The 16,909-nt window shown below is 40.5% G+C and overlaps 1 protein-coding gene across 1 annotated transcript in view; it reads right to left on the minus strand.

Annotated features, from left to right (window-relative positions):
- The window catches only part of kcna4 (potassium voltage-gated channel, shaker-related subfamily, member 4), a 108,826-nt gene extending 97,650 nt beyond the window's left edge, over positions 1-11,176 (minus strand). Inside the window, exon 1 of the mRNA XM_084404606.1 lies at positions 7,816-11,176. Within this exon, the coding sequence (XP_084260732.1) occupies positions 9,108-11,132 (2,025 nt within the window). The 5' untranslated portion in view covers positions 11,133-11,176 and the 3' untranslated portion in view covers positions 7,816-9,107. The remainder of the gene's footprint in view (positions 1-7,815) is intronic.
- Positions 11,177-16,909: the final 5,733 nt, after the last annotated feature.

Consider the following 16,909-nt stretch of genomic DNA (forward strand, 5'->3'; position numbering starts at 1 on the left):
TGTAAAAAAAAAATTAATTCAGAAAAGAAATTAGCCCAAAATTGATTCTTTAAACTTCATCATCATTATTATTATCTTGAATTATTTGCTGTGTTGTTCCAAGTAGCCTATATTGCTTATTATAAAATTATTTTCCTCTTTTGGTGTAATAAATCGTCCTTCTCGGTCTTGGCTAAAATACATTGGGGATCCTATAATCCCTTATAAAAGAATTTTAAATCAAATCGATTTGCTGGCAACTCTAATAACTACATGTATATACATAAATGCATAGATGGATTAAAATTGAGATATTGAGAATGCGATTCTGAAATCTCTCCAATTCCAAAGTTAAATTGTGATGATGATATAATGATGTTATGTAGGCCTATGCTAGAAATGTCTTTGTTAGAGATTGCCTTCAATCTACACTCTTCTTATTTATTACAGTTATTACAAACCGACAACAACTTTCATCATTTCCAACAGATCTGGCGTGTAGTGATATTCAGATTTTACAGTTTATCATATTGAGCAGTACTGAAGCATCAGTCATTTTTTCCACAATATCTTGAGAACAGGATTTACTCTGAGCAGAATTCAATTGCATTGCATATCCTATTCCTTCAGCATTATTGCCAGTCTGAAGTGTGTTCTCCAGCATATGTCGGTCAAATAAAAGACAACTCAGGTAACCATTGCTCACAGTACCATACTAAGGAACTACATATAGTCAAAATATAATTTAACACAAAATGGCAGGTCAGCTGGAAGGAACATCCGTTTAATTTCCAATTGAAATGTTATCATTAATTGCATGTTCTCATGCTACACTAATGAAGGAGGCTGTCATAAGACACAGACGTACTACCAATCATTTTCTAAATAGCTTCGGGAGCTTTTGGAATTGTCTTTTGATTACTTTTTCAATCACTTGCTCTTCTACTAGCTGGATGTGAATGCAGATGACAGACATGATGTGCTGGCCTCTGCTAAGGTCATGAAGTTTGTAAGAGCGTCCCATTGCGTGCGTCCCGTCTTGGCTCTCTCATCAGAGGGGTCAGTCCTATTAGTACAGACAATGCACCCTGACCCTCTGGGCATAAGCCGTCAGATAAGAGAAACACAACCCAACAAGACAGAACTGCTCAGCAACACACACATCCTGACCTCCAGTGCCCTGCCCTATGGGAGTGTTATTAAACCCCGAAGGGAAGCGTTTTTGTCTATGTGTGTGTGTTTGTGCGTGCCCATGACAAGTCAACCACACAAACAAACATGTCGAGGAGGGATATGCTGACAACTAAACAACTGAGCTTCAAAAGAACTGAAACTTCCTCATGGAACACAAGCAGGAGAAAAGGAATATTTGTTCAACAAGTCTATTCCTCCACACACTCAGGTGCAGAGTCACTCTGTCTGAATTGAAGGAAAATATGAGTGTATAAAACTCAGCAGACATGACCTGAATGTGAAAGACCCTTTTGTTAGAAGCACTGAATCTTTCCCTGAATCAGCTTTTAGAGCAATGACGTGAAACTTATTTTCTGCCCTATCAATTAATTTATTACAAAATACATTAAAATGACAAAATCACAAATACAATGACTGGATACATCTATTCTATGATAGGCATGTTTTTATTTCTGTTTTAAAAAGACCCTTTTAAAAACAAAATTGGGTGATACAACTGTCCTGATAAAAAAAAAGCCTTATTAAAAGACAGAAATTCTTGACATGCAAAATATTTTATAAGTCATGTGGTGCAACTACATGTATACAGAAACATGAATTTCTATTAGGATATAATAGAAAGGACCCCTGCAGACCCTCATGACTGTGTGTCAAGGCCAATAACTCTCTTAAAATATCACATGATTTGACCTTTGCATGACAAGGCTAATTCTAGTTGTAAAATGTAATGTGATGTAACTACACAAAAACATAATGCTTATATATGCAGTATATATCAAGCGATTAAAATGTTTAATCTAATTAATTACATGATGTGCCTATGAATTAATTGCACATCATATTTGGCTGAGAAATTACCTCTAAAAGATCATTTAAAGTCAACATTGTGTTAAATGTGAAACACATCAAATAGACAGATTCAACATAGAATTTATTGCAAACATTTAGGCTACAACGGGCATATTATATTTAGGTATATTTACAGACCAAAACAGTTTGGTTACCGACTAGGCATGGGCCGGTTTCCGGTATTAAGGTATACCACGGTTTGAATTTTTTTTTTTTTCATTCTATCACCTGATGGAGTTTTGGTTCCTTGCCACCATCGCCTTTGTCGCCTTTGGCTTGATTAGTTGGGGACACTTAATATTCAACAATATTATTGATCTGCCTGCATTGACAGAAATAAATTGGGTGTCCACCTTAGAGATAATCACCATATTTATAATGAAACCATCATATATAAAAATATGATATTAATCATATAATAATTGTATTTATCTGTTACCACTGTAAATCTGTATTAAATTATTGTGGGATCCCATTTGGTGCTTTCAGAATTGTATTTTTTTATTTATTTTTTTGTTTCTGTATTTTTAAAATGATCATATGACATTTTATTGTGTAAATACTTTGTGCCTTTTACAAGAAAAGTACCCCATTTATTCTCATACAAATTCTGTTGCTCCAATGTTCAATAAAAACTTTTCTTTTCTGCAATCATACACTATGGGAGTAGTGAAAAGCACTTTTTTTTTTAAGCTGTGCCTTTAGCCCTTTTGTATATTTATTAAATTTTACAAATGTAATTTTTGTTGATAGTGGCACCACATTCATTAAACTGAAGCTTTTCTTGAAAATGGCTCAAAAATATATCAAAAACTATATGAAACCAACATGAATACAAATAGTTTTTCTTCCTTTTAAAAGATTTTTCCTTTTCTTGATCATGGTCATTGACCCTCTTACTGAACTTTTTCTTAGCTGCAGGACTCTGAATTAAACCAAACCAACTGTACACTGGTGCTATCAAGTCCTGTGATCCTAAAAGCCCATTTTGTACCCCTCTGAGCATGAACATGTACCTCTGTGTCATTAAGATGTTAAACATTGCTCTACACAGAACAAGAAGTAATGCTAATTTGTCAGCTGCAACACACCACCTGTGCTTGGGGCCACACAATGCACTTGACACTAACAACGGTTCAGATGACACTTATGGCTCGTTTCCACTGAGCAGTACAGTACGCAATTATTTCTGTTTCCACTGTCAAAAGTTGTGAATGGTACCAAAATGTACCACTTTTTCGGTACCCTTCCGTTGGGGTACCTATAGGTACAGTGCATACAGTGGTACGGTACCTAAAAGAGAGGAGCTAGACTCACTGCAGAACGTTGATTGGTTGACAGAGAATCGTCACTTGCGCGTTCTACAAGGGGAATGACAACATAAGCGATGTGGTTGACAGAAAAATCGTCACTTGCTCGTGCTACAAGGGGAATGACAACATAAGCGATATGGCTGACAGAAAAATCGTCACTTGCGCATGCTTCAAGGGGAATGAAAACATAAGCAGCGCAATTTTTGAATATAGGCCTACAGTTGAAATATAATAGCCTACTACTGTTATTGTGTCACAAAATGTAGTTTTAAGAGTTTTTCAGGCGAGAATGTAGTTGTTTAAAGCTCAAATCTGTGGTTTATTTATAAAGATTTATGAAAATTTGATCTAGGTTTTGAGATCCATTCCAGGCGATCACCGGGCGCTCTGCGCTCATGTACCCCGCCTGGAACAGCCTTTCCTCGGCTAGTCGCTCTGACGTTTACCGCTGACTCTTGACGTCTCTGTAGTGGTTAAACATGGGATATAATTCGTCTTGTGTAGACCTAACGGGTGATCTTTGGTCTCGTGAATCTATAATTTGTTCCCTGGCCAATCGTTTTGGCTGAGGGTTAAGTGAAGTTTCATAACTTTATATATTTAGGCTATTTGACTTTACCGTTGTAACGTTAGACTAGAGCGCTGACTTTGTATGTTTGACTGAATTGTTTGCTTTCTTTCTTATTGTATAGCTTCTTGTACCTTTTACTTATAGGCTATAATGGCAATTATTGATAAAACTGAAATTTAACAAAAAGAGACAGAGTTGAGTTTTGTCATTTTTAATTTTATTACAGTGAAGATGATCAGAGTAGGCCTACATATTGCCTGGACCATATTAATATGTTTAATATTTGTACAATTTAAACGAAAAGAGGAAGGGTAGTGTTTTATATTTCGTTTTGTTATAAATAGCGTTATGCATGCAGTGAATATAATCAATAGGCCTACGCTTGCCTGAACCACATTTGTGTGGCTAATGTTTAAGATTTCTTTAAATGAAAACGAAAAGAGGCAGAGTGGTGTTTTATAACATTTTTCGTTTTATTGTTGCCTAAAATGTATGATAACCGGAGTAGCAGAGCGCGCTGAGTGACGCTCTCTCAAGAACGCTAGCGTTCCATTTGCAGAATTACCGGACTAGCGCCCTCGGGATTCATTCTCCTGAGTCGGACTTGGCAAGTCCAAACTTTGCGTAGGCTACTTGGTATTGAGAAACGCCTAAATGTCGGCGCTTGGCTTCTTGTGACAAACAGCCACATGCCGAGAAGCAATAACAAGATCTGCTGTATGTCATCCATTGTTGTTTACGTCGATCGATTCTTTCCGGCATAGGCTACACCACACCTATCAAGTATGGTACTGTTGGCGGTGGAAATGCAAGCCGGATCAGGGTTTACTGTCCCGAATCGTACAGTACTATACCGTACCCTACCGAATGAGCCATTAGCAGCAGAAATAAAAACGCTCTTTTATAAGGTTACACAAGGGTAACTATAGCTTGTGTTTTTCTGCCCACCCAATTTTAACACATGCAGTGCTGTTGTTTATACTGCTCAGATGTACAGGAAGAAGATGAGGGGATTACAGAGTGAAAAATCTGCCATGACAACTCAGTTTCTAATCTATAGTGCTGTTGATTTCCCCATCATCCGCTAAGCCTCAGTGTATGTGTGGGTATGGTGATCAAGCCAAGTACAGCTACACTTCTGTGTCATCCGACACACATCACGCACGGCAGCTAATTAATGCCCCGAGTGGAGTGATGCTGATTGCTTTCGGTTGGACTAATGCCACATTATTCTGGCCCTCCACACTGCTCAAATGCCAGTCTTGATATTTACAGAGAGTCAGTGTTATGGGATTGAGTGCTGCTACACTGATCTATCAATATGGCAAACTGTCTGTCATAGGCATGGGTGATTGATATTAGGAAATCTAGTTTAATATCCATTTACTGTGGCATTGAGCCTGATATTTATGAAGGTGATGTGGGTGAAGGGTTTTACTGATTTATTATACTCTCGCAGACAAGCAAGCACACACATATGGACCTACATTTGAAACAAATAACATGCATTGTGAATGTGAACCGTACAGTCCATTGATCTCGCATGAATTACATTCTGGGTTTTTTTCCGTCTCTGACACGTGTGTGATTCTTTGAGTTTTTCTACACAGAAGTGAGGGGGGCTGCCACAAACGGAGGGATATGCTTCCACCCTGTAGTACTTATTTTACAATGGCTGTGAAAGAAGGATAAGAGGGGGCAAATGGAAGGAACAGAGAAAGGAGGAGGAAGACAGATTGAAGACATATTAAGAGAAGATGCCAAATCTTAAAGTCTGAGAAAGAAGCCAACTTTTAGTTTGGTAGGCATTTCACAAATGCAAGACCTGGACTACAGCACAAGAGACTGTTTTCAAAAATATACTCAGAAGTTGAAGCAGATTCAGCTTTTGGACTCATTATCAAAAACATTTAGGCCCAGAGAAACTGCTCAAGATGGGCAACAGTCATTACTTCACAGCCCAAAAATGTTCAGCACTGCAAATAACTAGTGCCGTGAAGTATTGGTGCAATCCAATATGAACTACACCAGCAGAAAATGAAGACACAGAGCTAGTGTAACACCTCTCCACAGGCTATGCAACATTAACCTGTAAACGAGTGCTTAATATCCTGGGTTATCATAAATATGAGTGCCTGTGCAAAAGTACAGCATGACTCAGCAAGCAGAATCCCATAATGTTTAAGGACTATCAATATATCCTCATTAACTGAATATCTTGTCAGATTTCAACAGTAACCCTAAAGATTTAGTACAAAGACTACTCTCTAATGCTTCTTATTTGCAGTGCAATGGGACCGTCAATACACTCCCATAACAGTGCAAACAATAACACAAAATATGTATCAGAAGGCATGAAAAAAGTATATCATATGCACTGAATATCATATACACCACATAAAATGAAAAAAAAAAAACTGTTCTCTTTCTCTAATGTGTGAGACCCAGACATACAGATATATATAATATCTATCAGATCGATCCATAATATGATGTATTTCCAAGTGAAGCAGGATATTTACCAATTAAATGAATATGAGCTTGTTAAAATAATTCCTGAGTATAAATATTAGACTATTAAAATATTAGATTTCAAATTATCTGATGTTAAAAGGAAAGTCATTTCACAGCAAGAGCGAAGCAAAGTTATTGACTTCTGATTAAAGATCATGAAGACTTTGAAGATGAAGGCCAAGCACCAATGAATTGTTGGTGTTTGGCAGGAATGAGCAGGAAAGAGCAGGAATGTACATTAAAGGGATAGTTCACTCAAATATTGGGTGATTCTGTCATCATTTTCTCACCCTCAAGTTGTTCCAAACCTGTATGAGTTTCTTTCTTCTGCTGAACACAAAAGAAGATATTTTGAAGAAGGTCGGAAACCAAACAGGTGATGGACCCCGTTGACTTCCATAATAATTTTTTTTTTTTTTCATACTATGGAAGTCAATGGGGTCCATCAACTGTTTGCTTACCCATATTCTTCAAAATATCTTCTTTTGTGTTCAGCAGAAGAAATAAGTTTCAGGGTTAAAATATTTGCATAACTATATACGCATTAAGTCATAAAGACAGCAATAGTATGCTTAAAATATATATTTTACTTAAAGACAGAGAACACTGCCTGTAATTTAATGTCATTATATAACATATTATCAGTAGTGCATCTACTACTACTACTCGCTACTGAAAAGGGACACTGTACATTGTGTGCATAGTTTATAGAGGTGACAGCATTAACAGCTTATAAATGCCAGTTGTCTGTTACTTTTTCTTCTAACAGTTTCTTGTAATAAGCCCACAAGGCACTAGATTAGCATGCAGAAACGCAAGGCACTTTGATAATCTAATATCAAGTGGGCATATTTTATAAAAGTACACGTTGGCCAAGTAATCGTGTTGTGAAGTGAGAGATGGGCAGGCCGAAGGAGGCCATAGTTATCTCCCTGTAGCGTGTGCTAAGAGTATGTCTTATTAATGACAAAATATCGGTTTACTGGAGATTAAATGGCAATTATCTTGTCTACAAAAAGATGGTAACAGCTATTATGAGGTCAGAAAATGAAGCTCGGAACACTTAATGAGCAATGAGGATATTTGGATTCCAAGGAAACACAGCACGGTTACTCGTCTCTTTGACAATAAGGCCCTTGTTGCTAAGCAATCCAAGGCATTGTTGATATATTATTATAAAGCGAGAAAACATGAAATCTGAAGTCGCATGCATGCTGAGATCACGTGGAACACCTGTTCCTAGCCCTGACAGACAAGACAACTAGTAGGTCCACGCAGATGCGTAAACACCTGAGCACATGCGTAAACATCTGGATGCCGTGTAGCACTGAGCGTGAATAATGACAATATAATTGCTGTGTAACTAAACAATTTCTTAACACAGAAAACGCTTACCTGGGTTCTGCGATTCACTGCGCATGCTCAGTGGTAATCGTGCACTCCAATAGGATGAGTATTCGCTGTGCAAGAAGTCCACCAAGTTCATGTTCCCTTCAGTGCAGTACATTTCCGTCAGCATTTTTATAAAGGGATGCATTGTCATTTGGTAAAGGGATGAAGACAAATAGTTGCATGAAGCATTCCCTTGAAATATACTCCCATGACAGTAACTTGAAAACATTGGCCAAACTGATCCTTCAAGCCATGGTGTCGCTGACTATGTTGTACAAGGTGTTGTGAGACGATGTGAAACGGTTATTTTGGCCTAAGTATTCCAAAATGTGACTCTGATGCTTAGGGAAAAAAAAGAATCCTTGATTGCGTTATGTTTTAAATATTGTGCTAATGAACACAAAACTAACATGATCGATTGGTTTTTCAATACTCACAAAAGGGACTGACTACAATGACTCTTCAGTCACCGTGGACAATGTACAAATAACCACAACAGGGGTGTGCTAAAGGGGTTTTTACCAGTGTAGTACTGAATACTGCCATGCGGACACACGTTTGCCATAATGGGATTTAAGATAGCATTGCCTTAAGTTAGGCTACAACATGCTGCTTTCCAATTATGTATAATAATTTAAATTGGCTAAGTTAAAATAAGTCATTACTATTGACTGAATTGGTTCTCAACAGTTAAGATTGCAGCGTATGTTTACTATTATTTCGAAATAATTAATAATGCAATTTTTATTAGGCTATTAGTCGTTTTTCGATGTCCTCCCTCTACCTCAGTGTTACATCTGTTTCTTTCCTCTGCATTAAACTGGGAGACTATAACATAATTGATGATAGTGCAAACGATTTAAACGTTATTGCATAATAGCATTAGATAAGAACTCGACTCTTTTCCCTACAATTACTTACAAATGTAACTCATAAAGTGCCTATGCAAGTTCCTTGTTGTTGTCTTCATTAATGAACCGGGAGACGTTTAGTTCTGTCAACTGAACTGAACATGTGGGCAGATAGAGACACCTCTCTCCACTTCACGTAAAGCTGGTGATTTTTGCGTTGCCTGTCACGTGATTACAGGGTATGTTTCTCTACAAAAGTAGCCACATTGCAAAAAATGTTTCAGCTCAGGTCCAGAACTTAATGAGTGTGTTTTGTGTGTTAGCGCACGCGCGTAGGCTACTGTAGGCTATATGTCTTCAAGTTGTGCATGTGTGCTGTTAACTGATTCATTTGTGCAGTCATCTTCATGAAAACCTCCCGAGGAGGTTATCGTTCTTCCATTATCATACATCTGTCTGTAGGGTTCGTGAATGTGAACTGTTTTTTCCGCCTATGTCAGTACCGTTCCCTCTGCTAGGGCTCTGCGTGTCACCCCCACACAGAGATTCTGTCACGCCCTCCTCCATCTCCATATACTCAGCTGCCTTGTCACCCAAAGACGACCCCGATTGGGACCCTTTGCATTTTCTTAGGAAATCCGTAAAATACGGGCAGCCCGGCGGTGGTTGTTCCACAACGGGTGTCTGGTCCTCGTTATCAGTCTCCCGGTGGTAGAAGTAGTTGAAGTTGGACACGATGACAGGGACTGGAAGCGCAATGGTCAGGACACCGGCAATGGCGCACAGCGAGCCCACGATTTTACCCCCGACCGTGATGGGCTTCATGTCCCCGTAGCCCACCGTGGTCATGGTCACTACAGCCCACCAGAACGCGTCTGGGATGCTGGTGAACTGTGACGAGGGCTCGTCTGCCTCAGCGAAGAACACCGCGCTGGAGAACAGGATGACACCGATGACGAGGAAGAAGATGAGCAGCGCCAGCTCTCGCATGCTCGCGCGCAAAGTGTGCCCGAGGATCTGGAGACCTTTTGAGTGTCGAGACAGTTTGAAGATCCTGAACACGCGGACGAGACGTATTATTCTCAAGATCGCGAAACTCATTGCCTGTTGCCCGTTCTCTTCATGTTGAGCTAGGTCTGTGCCGAGAGTTATGAAATAAGGCAAAATAGAGACGATGTCTATGGTGTTCATAACGTTTTTAAAGAAATCAGCTTTACTGGGGCTCGCAAAGAAGCGCACGATTATCTCGAACGAAAACCAAATGATGCACACCGTCTCAACGATGAAAAAGGGGTCGTTGAATGGCGTAAATCCATTGTCTGCCTGTGTGGAGTTTTTACCTGGGCTGTGGAATTCTTTGTCGTCCCTGAATTCTGGCAATGTTTCCAAACAAAAAATGACTATGGATATGACGATGACCAACACTGACACGACCGCGATCCCCCTGGCTGCACTTGAACTCTCCGGGTACTCAAAGAGCAGCCAGATCTGACGTTTGAACTCGTCCTCGGGCAGCGGCTTCTCTTCCTCCTTCACGAAGCCCTCATCCTCGCGAAACTTGAGCATTGCCTCTTCCCCGAGTTCATAGAACTTGACCTCCTCGGAAAAGATGTCAAACGGCACATTGGCGGGTCTCTTTAAACGCCCCCCTGACTGGTAGAAGTATAGAATGGCATCGAAGCTCGGTCGATTCCTGTCAAAGAAGTATTCGTTACGCAGAGGATCGAAGTACCTGATTCTTTTCTCAGGGTCCCCCAGGAGAGTGTCCGGGAACTGGGCGAGAGTCTTCAGCTGAGTTTCAAACTTCAAGCCCGACACGTTGATGAAAACTCTCTCGCAGCAGCCGTACTCATTGTAAACATTTTCGTAGCCTGACTGAGGACGTCTGTCCGTTAACGAAACCGTCTCCTCTTCATCATGATCCATGATATAGACAAAACTCGACCTCTTGATTCCCTTGTCCTCCTCTTCCTCCTCGCCCTCCGCCTCGTCCTCCTCGATCATGACGTCCTCCTCAGATCCTAGGAGCGCCAACTCTGACTGGCGTAGATCCCCGCCGAGTGCCGCGCGGTTCCGTCTCCAGCGCGCGACGCCTCTTTCCTTTTTTCTCTCTCTGAGAAGTTGCTGTGGTTGCTCGTGGTGTTGCTGCTGCTGCTGCTGCTGCTGCTGTTGCGGCTGTTGCGATGAGGAGGTGGAGGAGGAGGAGGAGGAGGAGGAGGGGCGCGAGGCGGTCCCGGCGCTACTGTTGTTGGCATTCGTTGAAGAGGCGGTGCGACTCTGATGCGGGTGGTTCTGGGGATGGCCACTCGACCCACCTCCCTCTCCGACCGTTCCAGCGTCAGCTGCCGCCGCTGCGCGAGACTGTCTCTCCCTCTCGCGCTCTCTCTCCCGTGCGCGAGCCTGGGCATATCCATAGGGCAGGTGGGTGTTGCAGCCCCCGCTGTCCGCGCCCACCATAGCAAATTCCATCTTCTCAAACTACGAAGTGTTCAGAATGATGGAAAACAGGCGGAAGAAGGAGGCTGAGCAAAAGACGAGTTCAGCAAGTTCATAAATGCACTTGACTGGCACTGTAGGTCCGTTACCTTCGGAAGTGCTTTAAGGTCTTTCAGTGCACTTTCACTTATTGTAATTGGACTTTACAATTGTAGCGAAGCGACGTGCTTCTGGTGACATCATCATTATCATCCTCATCATCATGAGAAAAATGTGTCCAACAGTTCTAGAATCCATGTGCGTAGCGCGCGCGCGCCTTATCCAAAGAGAAACTGAATGGAGGAGAGAGAGCGGCTCTTTTCCGTTAACTGAGGTGCTCGGTCTCCGTAGAGACTTTATTCGCCTATGAAATCTCTGGTTCCCATCTTCGCTGTGGGAGGGAGGGGTGGGGTGTAGGTTTGTTCCGTCCTCTGCCCCTTCGGTGGTTATGAACGAATCACTAAATCCGCTTGACACCAGCAACAGCTGCAAAGAAAAGAAAAACGTGTTGTAAAAGGCAAACTGCACATCATAATCTAGCCGAGGCAGACTGTGATGGATATGCTTATGAGCAAGACAATTTTAAATAGTAATCAGGAACAAAGGCATAAGTCAATATTCTTGTGCTACATAATAATAATAATAATAATATGGCGCACCCTTATGGTAACAGTCCAGCCAAGGAAACAGAAAACAACGCGTGATATTACTGATCCAAAATCCCTTGACAATTAATTGTAAACAGTCGTCGCACGAAATTTATCAGCTATCATGCACTCCACCTTCCATTATTCGAGCCACTTACGTAGAAAATGATTTGAGGACGTCTTCACAGCTTCCACCCTTCACATAACAAGCTAGAGATGGCTGAAGATGTAAATCCCAGGTTTGTCCAAATTTCCCTCTTGCTCAGGGAATCCAGATATTCCTCGACGTAGCCAAAAGCAGAACATGACACCTTAACAGTCAGGTGTTATCGCATTCGAGGGATGACAGCTTTGGCCACGGCTCGCCGTTGGGTCTTTATTCAACAGGATCTCTCATCACCTGCCCATCTCCCCCTCCCCAAAAAAACATGCACCCCTGCATTTAAGCCTGGACTCACACTCACCAAAAAGCAGGTGCTGCTATACCAAGAGCATGCTGCGTGGCTTGATAAATCACACGAGCGGCGTGAAAATCGAGATGTATCAAAGTTTTAGGATGCCATGTGAAATAGCCTTAGGTAAGTATGCGCAGCGCGCATCTGTCTGCCGCTCAGTCTCGCCCGTTGACCATTGTGCTCGTGTTATTGGGGAGCTGAGCTCCGCCGCGAGAGGCACGTTTACGCAGCGCGCAGAGCTCGATCGCCCCTCAGTGGCTGTGGCAGGCCACTGCGCGCGAACCGGTGTGCTGCAGTTCTCAAACTTCGACAGCCCCTTGTGCATCTGTTGACATCCAGTTAATCGCAAATGCCTACCCGAGGGACTGCTGCAGAGCATGAGCTGCACACACTAAGCAGCCTGTGTGTGGCTCTGTCAAAAATTGGCACATACACTTTCTGTCACGGCCTGTTTGTGTATAGTCATCGTTTGGAAAAAAAGATAAGTATGTAAACATAGCATAAAAAAGACTTATGTGATTGTGTCGTGAGGGCTCTGCAGTTTTACTCTTCCACGGCCCATTAAACAAGCAGGAGTTTATACAAAGAGCATAAATAAAAGATTCACCTCCCTTAGCTTAGCACAAACTAAGGTCCGGGGACCTCGAAGGGACGAAAAGGGGGTGCTTACAGGATCCACTTGTGTCAATTAAACATGTTTAACTTAATATTTTTTAAACACATTTATCAGATTTTGAAATGATTACTGTTCTTAATAAACAGCAGATGCATGAGATTAATCACTGGGTTTTTTGTTTTGGTTTGTTTTAAATAACACCTAAATCTACATACTTTGAATTGAAAATGTATTTCTTAAGATTTGTACATCTAACATGTCTTTAGCGAGTATCGCTAAAAGATGCTGTCAACTTATTGGAAAGTAGTTTTTTCCAGATAATATTTATATCAATTTGTTTTTGCAATTAGTACAATGGAAATATAATGACCAATGAATTATATATATATATATATATATATATATATATATATATATATTGGATCTTGGCATTAAAAGGTTTGAAAACACCTGGTTTAGCTCTCAGTCATGCAGAATGATGGCACTGTAAAACTACACACAAAAAAAAACCATGACAATCAAGATTATTTAGACAAAATGTTAATGCTTCAAACTGATGTTAGTATGAAAGCAAAATGCAAATGATTACTCCCACTACGCCACCTGCCTGTTTCTCCCGGCACACTATTTTATAACAGAGAGCTTTAGAAAACCAGTATCTTCAGCAGCAGCACTGTGTTTAAGCCATGGGTGCTTTATGTATCACCTGGAAAGCAAATATTTTACCTTGCAAACCAAGGAAATGCTCAACAAAAACCAGGTCTGTCGTAGAGTGCATGGGAAATGTGTGCTATCAGAATGATCGGGCTGTTTGATCCAGCTCATTAGTAATGCAGCAGACATTGTGTTTGCTCTTGGTTTCCATTGACCAAACTTTACAATCTTAACAACTGTGCATTGACATCTTGCTGTTTTATTATTCAAATACCCTGCCTCACTAATGAAATGCAGGAGCTTGTATGGCCTTAGCTTATGTTTTGGTCTATGCTTGTCAATTCTGTATAGGCTATAGAACCTGCATCTGGCACTATACAGAATAAAAGGGGGCAGTATTACACAAGACAGAATTTTGTCGTTGTACTATTCATGGGCAAACACAGGATGGCTGCTTTTTATGTGTAGAGAGGTTGTGGGTGTGCGATTGGATAATGGCTTATAGTTATTAGAGTAATGGTGCTGAATGCATTGTAAGCCAGAAATGCGGTCTTGAATATGACTGTGGTACCAGTAATAATTACATTGAGACCTGAGTAAATGTGAGAATTACTAAGTCAGGCGGCAGCATTTTGGATGCACTGATAGGAGTGAAAAGGCAGGCCACTGCGCGTGAACCGGTGTGCTGCAGTTTTCAAACTTCGACAGCCCCTTGTGCATCTGTTGACATCCAGTTAATCGCAACTGCCTACCCGAGGGACTGCTGCAGAGCACGAGCTGCACACACAGATAGGAGTGAAAAGACAGACTCTCTGATTTGGATGGGTCACTTGTCGCTGCATGATAAATGAAGGTCATTGGGTCATCTTGGATCATTTCCAAGATTTGTGCAAATCAGGAGTCAATGACTGTACAACCTTCAAAAGTGATGGAAAGAGACTGGGGGCGAACATGGCTGAAAGAAGAAAGCTTAGTTTTGTCAAGGTTGAGCTGGAGCTGAAAAGACAAAGAGACAGACTGAGATCTGTAAAAGAAAATGAACAGAATCAAAATGAAAATTCAGAACACTATAAACTTTTAAACAGATATTGGTCAAGGCAATAAAGGTTAGGCCTGCAGCTATATGAAATGAATGCTAGTATTTTCTCAAAAATGTCTCTGTAATAGAACTATTCTTGCATTCATTCCATATAGCTGCTGGCCAAACCATTTTATATATATATATATTTACACAGTACAGTATTTGTCAGGCGTGACTGCAATAATCGCACAATGATGAGGAATATAAACAAAAACAGTCTTTAAAAATCCAACAGAAACAGCCAGGAGATAACAGGAATAATAACATCACACAACCACGTAATACAACAAACACACCAAACAAAGAACTGAAGGTTTGAAAACACAAGGGAGGATAATCAACAGAACAAGGAACAGGTGTGTAACTAAATTAACAACCTAACAATGGCACAGGCGAAACAGGAAAAGAAAAAAAGAAACCAAAACACAATGAAACTATAACTAAACATAACTCTGACAATATTGGGGTCAGTAAGAATTTTGAAAATATTTTTAAAGTATCTTATTCTGCTGTTATACTGTAAAAACACTAATATTGTGAAATATTACCATTTAAAATAACAGTTGTCCATTTTATCAGGATTCTGATTAATAGAAAGTAAAAAAAAGAAAGAAATGAAATATTATATTAAAAATCTAAAATTGGTAAAACTATCATCATCATGACTTGGCGAACGAAGATTTAGGAAGGACATCCACGTCTTCTACAGGCACGATGGTGGCTGACGAGGCCTATGCGGGACAGGCAGGTCCTGCCACAACGACTGCAGGTAAAGGTCTGGTCCAGGATGGGTGCTGAGGGGACACGGCTCTTCCTTCTTCTCCTTATGTCCTCCATACTGGCCCTGTGGATATCCTCAAAGAGGGAGGTGGCCTGATGGACTGTGCGCCGCCAGGAGTCGCGATCAGCTGCTTGTGTTGCCCACTGACGGTGATCGATGCAGCAAGCAGTGAGTGACTTCTTCAGGGAGTCTTTGTACCGCTTTCGTGGTGCCCTGATGTTGCGGTAGCCAGAAGACAGTTCCCCGTACAGCACGATCTTAGGTAGGCGGTGGATCTCCATCCTGGAGAGTGGGCAGCACAACTACAGCTTTGTATACACTGACCTTTGTGTCTTTTTTGAGGTCGGTGTTGTTCCAGACACATCCGTATAGTACACATAATATAGTAATACATAATAAAGTATTTACATTAATAATTTATATATTGTAGTCTTTATATTGTTATTATATTAGGCTTAACAATTAACAATTCCTTTACTACAAGCTAATGAAACAATAATAATTGTGTTAATGAATGGTGAATGAATAGTGACAATGAATGAAGAACTGACTATTTGTAGCCTATTAACAATGTAGAGACTACAATATATAAACTATATGAATAAACTGTAAACTAATAGTTTGTTAATGATTTGTAAGAACTTTATTACTGTATACTCATTCTAAAGTGTTACCCTAAAATTCGAAATGCTTTTACTGTCACGTTAGATCATTTAAATGCATCCTTCACCAATTGAATGCATAAATGAACCATTACACATCTCAGTATTTGGTGGTGGTGAAAATGCTATTATTAGACCATTTGACATGTCAAATACATACACCAACATAAAAACTAACATACTGTATGTGCTGCAAATTGTGATATGGTCTGATGCCTGTTATTTTTCTTGTAGGAACATCACCTACATCTGATATATGAGAAACTGTTTCAAATAGGTAAAAACTGAACAGATTCAGTGGAGATTGAAAACTGATTGATTTTTATGTTATTAAAATGTTCTTAAATATATCCTGTTTGGCAGATTTTTTTTTGGTGTGTCAAATCTCCTCCAACAGAAGTAGGCTACATTCTGTTGAAGCAGTCATGTGTGGATCAATCAGAGAACACAAGCTGTTGTTCCAGTGGTTTTCAATCCAGCAATTGTGCTGTAGAACACTGACCTTGAAAAGCAGAACATCAGTGGTGGCCCTTACATGGATCCTGTTCTGTCTAAGCCTCTCGCAGACTGAATGCCATGGCCACAGGGCTTTTAGGGATTTGTGCCACCTCCACAAAAGCAAATGCAGTTGTATGATAAGACATGGCTGCTCTCAACTAGACGTGGGCGTCTTGTCTGACAGGAGGGTATAAGTGTCCATGTGAATGGAGGTGAATTGATTTTGTCTCAGCGAAACTCCAGCAGGTAAGATTGACATGAACTTATGAGTGTAGTTTGACCTCTGTTTGAATGTGTTTGTTTGTTGCTTTGCCCAAACCAAATCTATATAGACAAGACACATTTATTCATCCTTGTTAGTCACGTATCAACTTTTT

This window comes from Rutilus rutilus (assembly GCF_951802725.1).
Source record: "Rutilus rutilus genome assembly, chromosome: 3".
Classification (NCBI taxonomy): Eukaryota; Metazoa; Chordata; class Actinopteri; order Cypriniformes; family Leuciscidae; genus Rutilus; species Rutilus rutilus.